We start from the raw sequence: 8,419 nt of genomic DNA, 5'->3' as shown, positions 1-8,419 counted from the left end.
TGACATAAATGTCAATCAGGTTAAAGATCTCATTTTAGACGGCCAAAACACATGGAACTTGCCACTACTACGCACCATTATTGTTGAAGAAGATGTCGAAATTATCAGAAGAATACACTTGAGTCTGAATCCTACATCTGATCTCCTTGGTTGGCATTACACTGATAGTGGTGAATACAGAATCAAGTCTGTATATTGGTTAGTAACACATTTCCTAAATGTGGATGATATCAATCCGCCACCAGGGTCACAAGCATTCAAAAAAACTATCTGGAGAATGGATATAGCCCCAAAGCTAAAACATTTTCTTTGGCGGATAATTTCAAGAGCTTTACCAACCGGCATAGAACTAATGAGGTGACATATTACTACTGATGGCCAATATAAACGATGTTGTCAAGATGAAGAAACCACTGACCATTTGTTTTTTAACTGTCCATATACACCGTCAATCTGGAGGGGAACTCAAAATCTTCATTACAACATAACAAGTTTAACAAGCACCTTTCAAGATAAGTTCCAAGGCATCATGGATTGTTATAATAACCAGAATCTCACCACACTGGTACGACAACTTCCAATTTGGACACTATGGCGAATCTGGAAGAGTAGGAACCTTTTGATATTTCAACAGAAAGGTAGCACTTGGCAACAAGACTTAAATAAAGCAGTTAATGAAGCAAAGGAATGGCTGAACTGTCTCACAGATACAACAGCTACAGGACGAACTCAACACCAAACACAACTCAAGGCTTCAAACTGGATGAGGCCACAAAATGGATCCATCAAATGCAACTACGATTGTTAGTTTACACAAGATTGGTAGAGAATTACAAGCAGGTTGGATCTTCAGAGACCAAGATGGATTTTATATCAGTGCAGGACATAGTAAAGGAGTTTTATGCAACACTGCTCTAGAAGCATAACTTCAAGCACTGATTATTGGAATGCAACAGGCATGGATAAGAGGTTATAAGGAAGTCACTTTCGAGGGAGACAATTACACAGTCACAAAGCTGGCTAAAGGAGAAGCAAAGAATTTACAAGTCTACAATTGGATAAGAGAAGTTAAATACCGGAAGGAGAAATTCACAGAGGTGACTAGCCCTGGGCATATAATCCGGATCCGAGTAAACCGATCCGAACCGATCCGAAAAAACCGAATTGAATCGGTTTCGGATTCCTTGTAAAAACCGATCGGATTTTATGTCAATTGTGATTCAGTTTTCGGATTGAAACCGATCCGAACCAAAATCTGATCGGTTATCCGCTAAACCGAAACACACCTATACATTCAGTACATACATACAACTCTGTCCTTTCTTCTCCCAAACCTCTTTTTTCCCACTCTCACTTCTCGACACACAACTTTTTTGCCGACTCAACGCTGGTCTCAAAGACTTTCAACCCTAGTATCCTTTGCTTTATATTGATTCCCAAACCCCCAATTGTTAAACTGGAAACCCTAGCTTCTCCTCTGTCAGCCGCTTCAAAGAATCAGTCGCAGGTGAGATCTCTTCTCAAAATCTCAGTTGTAATTTTCTCTTTGAGCTTATTTTAATTAGTTCATTGTTAAGACTTAATACTGAGCTATGTTTATGGTTTCTCTCTTTAAGCTCTGTTTATGGTTTCTCTCTTCAAGCTCTGTTTAATTAGATATAGAACCGTTGTCTATTTTTTTTGTTCTAAGTGTTGTAACTGTTGTTTTCTTGTGTAGATCTATAGATTGTAAACCCAATAGCTTTTGAATGTTGTATATTTGATCTTAGGTTATTGAATGTTGATGTTGATGATGAGTTATTGAGTTATTTGTATGTTTTAGAGTCTTAGGTTATTGAACCCATATAGTATTAGAGTCTCTCTCTGTTTTTTCTCGAGTTTTGTTTTGGTATTAATTTTGTTGTATAAGCTCCGTTTGTCTTTGTTTAGTTTTGTTCATTGTTGTGTCATTGTGTGTTGTCTAAATAATGTGTGTGTCTCTGTTTGTTTCCATTTGTATTTGTTTAGTTTTGTTCATTGTTGTGTCATTGTAGAGTCTTAGGTTATTGAACCCATATAGTATTAGAGTCTCGCTCTGTTTTTTTCGAGTTTTTTTTTGGTATTAATTTTGTTGTATAAGCTCCGTTTGTCTTTGTTTAGTTTTGTTCATTGTTGTGTCATTGTGTGTTGTCTAAATAATGTGTGTGTATCTGTTTGTTTCCGTTTGTCTTTCTTTAATTTTGTTCATTGTTGTGTTGTGTGTTGTCTAATGTGTGTGTCTCTGTTTGTTTCTGTTTGTATTTGTTTAGTTTTGTTCATTGTTGTGTCATTGTGTGTTTCTCTGTATAATTGTTTTTCTGTGTGTGTTGTGTTCTATGCTCCGTGTATTAGAGTGTTATACTAACTAATTTGTCCCTGCTAATGAATTGTTACAGATGGATTCTTGCTCACATCAACCCAGAAATGATGAGAATGAAAAGGATGGAGAAGAAGTAGAGTCTCTGGAAGCTGGTCACACAAGCAGTCATGGAACTGGGTCCAAAAGGAAAAAGCAAGCAGATGGTTCAGTTCCTAAGGCAAAGATAAAGAAGACGAAGGCAGCAAGGGTAACACAAAGGTCATGGGTATGGGATCATTTCACAAGAATCTCCAGGGAAAAAGATAGATGTCACTGTCACTATTGTACTATCAATATGGGTTGTGCGACATCTAATGGAACTTCTTGTCTGAAAAATCATCTCCTCATCTGCAAGCAATACAAGGCATGGAAGGAAAGCAGAAGTGAGATTCAAAATGTTCTCAATCCTAGTGATGATAACGGTTTGCAGTTGGCCAGAGTTACTGAGAATGTGTTTAGAGAAGCTTCTAATGAGATGTTGGTTCTCGGTGAATTGCCACTTTCATTTATTGAAAGTTTGTCTTGGAAAAACTTCTGCAATAAGGTTAAACTCTACAAACCTCACTCTCGGAGAACTGCAACTAGAGATATTGTGGAGGCTTACGTGAAGAAGAAAGCAGAAATGATGGAGGCTATTGGTGCTAATAAGCAAAGGGTTTCTCTAACAACAGATATATGGGTTGCACCTACAACTGGAGCTAGCTACATGGTCATCACAGCACATTTTATTGATGCAAGTTGGCGCCTACGCAAGACGATAATTGGATTCAAGCATGTCTCTGACCATACAGGGTCAACCATAAGTTCTGTTCTTCTTGACTGTTTGGATGAATGGGGGATAAAGAAGATCTTCACAATTACTGTTGACAATGCCACTGCCAACACTAATGCTATATGAAGAAGTTTAAGGAAGCATTCAGCTTAGTAGGAAATGATGCAATGGTGTTAGGTGGTAAGTTCCTGCATTTATGTTGCTGTGCTCACATAATTAATCTAATTGCGAAAGATGGTTTACTTGAGCTTAAGGATAATGTGGAGGCTATTCGGAATGGTGTTCAATATGTTAGAGCTTCTAGTAAAAGGCTTGAAGCGTTTGAGCAGAAAGTTGAGTCAGGAAAGATGACAAGAGGGAGTTTATCATTGGACTGCAAAACAAGATGGAACTCCACTTATCTGATGTTAACAAGAGCATTGAAGTTCAGATTGGCTTTTGATAGAATGGAGGCTGAAGATAAGCTGTATAATGATTATTTCTGTGAAACCGTTGAAGGGAAAAAGAGGATTGGNAGAAAGTTGAGTCAGGAAAGATGACAAGAGGGAGTTTATCATTGGACTGCAAAACAAGATGGAACTCCACTTATCTGATGTTAACAAGAGCATTGAAGTTCAGATTGGCTTTTGATAGAATGGAGGCTGAAGATAAGCTGTATAATGATTATTTCTGTGAAACCGTTGAAGAGAAAAAGAGGATTGGACCGCCAAGTAAAGATAATTGGGATGAAATTGAAAGGTTAGTAAGGTTTCTAGTCATCTTCTATAACTCCACCTTGGTAGTTTCAGCATCATCAATTGTTAGCTCCTACAAGTGTTACAATGAAATTGTAACAATAGAAAGGAATCTATTGGCATTGAGCACTAATTCTGATCTGAAGCTTAGCTTAAAGGCAGAGGCTATGAGAGATAAGTTCAATAAGTATTGGGATGGATCAAAGAAGCTAAATAAGATGCTGATAATAGCTAGTATCTTTGATCCAAGGACCAAAATGAAGTTTGCGAGTCTTTGTTTTGATATACTCTATGGTAAAGACAGTGCAGAAGCTAAGGAGCTTACTAAAGCAGTTACTGATGTTCTAGGCAAGCTGTTTGACGAGTATAGTGCGACAGTTGGATCAAGCTCTCAGTCGCAATCTGCATCATCATCTCAGAGTGGATAGGAGTCTCAAGGTGATCTGAATCAGAAAATGGATTTTGACAGTGATATCGAATATCAAAGGATGGACACTATGTACAACGAGTTGATTAATGATATTAGTTTTCAAGATCCAAGTTCAGAGTTAGAGTTATATCTGAAGGAGAAAGTGGAAACTCCAAAGGCTAAGCGGCTTGGGATAAAGTTTGATGTCTTGGGATGGTGGAGGATCAACAGTCCTAAGTATCTTATTCTAGCCTCAATAGCAAAGGATGTACTTGCTATGCAAGTGTCTTCTGTTGAATCTGAATCAGCTTTTAGCAATAGTAATAGGATTTTAGACCCATTTAGGAGTTGCTTGACTCACTACATGATTGAGGTTCTTATGTGCAGTGAGCAGTGGTTAAAGAGTGAGATTCAGTTGAATGAGAAAGGAGTGATTACCACTAAACAAATGCTTGCTGAGATTGAGTTGCAGGATAGTCTTGAGAAAGCTAAGTTGTTCTATTCATTATATCATCTTTTCAATTGTGCATTTAAGTATTAACTTTGTATACTTTAATTTTTTTTCAGAGTTTGAGTCTCTATGCAACTTGTGAAGATGAATGTAGAAGACTAGAAGTCTCTGATCGGATAGAAGTCAAAAAAGGTTTGAACAAGTCTCTTTCAAATTTGAACCTTGTCTTGTTAAATAGCTTTACAAATCCTTTTGAATCCATTTGAATCAAGTCCATGCATCTTATTTCTTTTTGTAATCTTTATACATAGGTGAATGGTGATATTTGGACTGATCAAGAGATGAATGATTGAACTTCTTGATCTTGAAGATTGAAGAGTGTCTTTGTGTTTGAAGAGTGTCTTTTTTCCAGTTTTCTTCAGTCCTTCTCTTTGGAACTGATTTGGTTTGAATAAGTTGAAACTTGTCATGTTTTATGGTTTGAATTTGAATAAGTTGAAAACATTGTTTAGTACTTTGGTTGGTTGTTTAATGTTTTGTTAGGTACTTAGGTTGAATGGTTGATGATCCGATGAAAATTATTTTGGATTATTTCGGATTTACAGTATAATTCGGTTTTAAACCGGTTTTTAAAAACCGATTTGAATTTTTTGGTTTAGTGTCGGATTTTAAAAAAAAAATAAAAACCGATCCGAATCCGAATGGATCCGATCCGATCCAAAAAGTAGTCGGATCCTAATCGGCTTTTATATCTCCCAAACCGAATAATCCGAAATCCGAATAATCCGATCCGATCCGATCCGAAAATCCGAATGCCCAGGGCTAGAGGTGACATATGCTTGGACGCGAAGACAAAATAATAAAGTTGCGGATCAACTTGCCAAACATCCTCTTGCAAACAATTTATCTTTTAACAATTTTTATTATATCCCAGATTTTCTTGTAAGATACCTAAATGAGGACCACACTTCTGGTAATAAAGCTTTCAAATGTTAGAAAAAAAAAAAAAAAAGAAGGAGAATCGATTCTTCTTGGAGAAATTTGAGAAACAATGCTCACAACAAATAAGACAGATGTCATTTATTTAGTGGAACATATATTAAAAAAAAAATTCAAAAAAGAAAATTTGCAAAAAAATATTTTTATTTTTTATTTTTTTGAAAAGTGTTCACCGTTACTCCAGTAAAGATGCCCTTAGTGATCCTTAAACATCTAACATAAGGATCAATCACTAGGTAAAATTTTTTTTCATTAATATGTAAATCTAAGCAACTCTTAAGATATTGCTAATAACCTTTGATGGAGATGACCTAAGATTAATCTTTAATCCAACTATACATAAGCTTCTCAATTATACCCTTAGTTGAAAGGTAAATAGCATCATCTCGTGCCTCCCATGTAACATCTACCACGAGGGGAGCTTTCATCACCTTCATATGCTGTAAAAAAATTATGATATTCAAGCTTAGCACCTTTCCACAAAATACATATAAATCTTGTTGTGAGAAAGAAATGATCACGAAAACTAAAATTGTACGTAGGATCTTTAAATTTTAGGAAATGAAAGCCTAGATCATCACTTCTAGATTTGCAGTGAACTTTGAGAATACTACGGCTTAAAGTTAAATTATTTTGAAAAACTACAGTGTTTTTTTTATGACACTTAGCTTCAATCGACCCAAAATAAAAAGTTATCAGAAAAGAGAGAAATACAAATAGAAGATTCATTGTTTCAATAAATTGATTTTCATGAAAATTAGTGAAGATCTCAAAATAACTATTTATTACATATGTGCCGTGTATGTCTTTACAAATTTATAGGGTTAAAAGACTTCTCACCACACAACATTGGTTGCTTGGATCTCTCTCTTTTAAGGTTTGCATTCCATTTGGCAAGTATTTCCAGATTTTATTAACTTTTTTTGGAAATTTTAATAAGTTGTCTAACTTCCTTTGTAAAAATCTCCTTTAACTAGGTCTTTTTTTTGTGAGCTGAGTAGAAAATTCTCTTTACTCATAGGTTTCTTATGCATAATAATATCCCACCTTTATTTTTTTACGTTTTTTCAAATTAATGCATTAATTAAAGTTAGATTATCTTTGCTCCAAAACAACCATTTGAGATATATCACCTTTTGGTTATGATTTATGAATCCAAAAGCATTAAGATTTATGTTTGATTGTTCCAGAATCTAAAATTTTGGAGGTTTGTTTGCAGTAATGGAAAATCTATGCCTAATTACCACTTTGCGACAATCTTATATAAAAAGCATAGTCCAAACACCAACACTATCAAGATCTCGATTATGTTCTACCAATAATATTTTGTTTGTCATAAGAGAGATCCCAAACCTCCGCTTTGTGTCTTAAAAGCAAACTCAACACGACTATAAAACCTTAGACCATGAGCATTGGTTGGGAAAAAAATTTGGTCCCTCAAATATTTTAATCTTATTTTCAGAGTTTCTTAATTTTGGTATGAGCATTGGTGTCCCTCACAATTGGTCCCCTGAAAAAAATAATATTATTTTTTATTTTAAAAATTAATTATGTAAATTAAGAAGTAAAATCATATTAAAGTTTTAATTCAAATAAAACATATAACATTAACATTAACATTAAAAATATAAGAAAATTACAAAGTTACAAAAACTTGGAAAAAAACATAACATACAATTAAAACATGAAAAATAAAAACATAAACCGTAAAAACATGAAAAGTAAAAACAAACATTTTATTCTCTGCATAGAATTTTTGTGATTAATCTTCATTATGTGGAAGATGTCCAAAGTTTGTCCAAATATGCTCAATCAAATCTTTTTTTAACTGGTCATGAACTTTTTTATCCTTCATATGTGTTCGACGAGTAATCGTACTGCTCATATTTGAACCCAAACTGGCGGCACCGACGGTATATGTTTGATCCACATCTTCTCCGTCCTGAAATTCAGAAACAATGTTTCGCCAACTGTATGTGTCTCGTTCATCCTCGACAATCATATTATGGAGTATTATGCATGCTCTCATAACATTTGCTATTTTGTATTTATCCCATAAACGAGATGGATTTTTAATAACTGCGAATCTAGCTTGCAAGACTCCAAAGGCACGCTCAACATCTTTCCGCACAGCTTCTTGTTTTTTAGAGAAAAGAGAATTTTTCATACCTTGTGGAAGCCGGATAGATTGTATAAATGTGGCCCATTTGGGATAAATACCATCGGTGAGATAGTACGCCAAATTGTACTCCCTTCCGTTTACAAAGTAGTTGACCTCCGGAGCATTACCGTTAAGAATGTCATCAAAAACATTTGATCGATCCAAAATATTAAGATCGTTCATAGTACCTGGAGCTCCAAAAAAAGCATGCCATATCCAGAGGTCATACGAAGCTACTGCCTCTAACACGATTGTAGGTTTTCCGGTTGATCGTGAATACATCCCTTTCCAAGCTGTTGGACAATTCTTCCACTCCCAATGCATGCAGTCAATGCTCCCAACCATCCCGGGAAATCCACGTTGTTGATTTTGATAGAGTAGTCTCTCTAGGTCGTCTTGTGTAGGACGTCTTAGGTATTCATCGCCAAACAACAAGATTATTCCGGCGGTAAACTCGTGCAAACATTTCCGAGCCGTTGAACCACCAATTCGTACATACTCGTCTACTGTGTCGGA

General features: G+C 35.5%; 1 protein-coding gene across 1 annotated transcript; it reads right to left on the bottom strand.

The window, feature by feature from the left end:
* LOC104732513 lies at positions 7,425 to 8,413 on the bottom strand. The gene is made up of 2 exons (XM_010452062.2): positions 7,912 to 8,413; positions 7,425 to 7,684 (listed from the first exon to the last, which is right to left on the bottom strand). The coding sequence occupies exons 1-2, from the start codon at positions 8,246 to 8,248 to the stop codon at positions 7,587 to 7,589; spliced, it is 435 nt and encodes a 144-aa protein (XP_010450364.1). The 5' UTR covers positions 8,249 to 8,413; the 3' UTR covers positions 7,425 to 7,586.

Source organism: Camelina sativa, chromosome 12 (assembly GCF_000633955.1).
Source record: "Camelina sativa cultivar DH55 chromosome 12, Cs, whole genome shotgun sequence".
Lineage (NCBI taxonomy): Eukaryota > Viridiplantae > Streptophyta > Magnoliopsida > Brassicales > Brassicaceae > Camelina > Camelina sativa.
Note: the sequence above shows the minus strand (reverse complement) of the source record. Positions and strands in the feature narration are given on the sequence as shown.

What these genes read in the sequence shown, in the direction of transcription:
- LOC104732513 (XM_010452062.2), bottom strand. Translation starts at nt 8,248, where the DNA reads ATGGTTGGGAGCATTGACTGCATGCATTGGGAGTGGAAGAATTGTCCA. An exon ending in ATCTATCCGGCTTCCACAAG is followed by an intron (nt 7,685 to 7,911) that starts GTATGAAAAATT and finishes TCTGAATTTCAG; the next exon opens with GACGGAGAAGATGTGGATCA.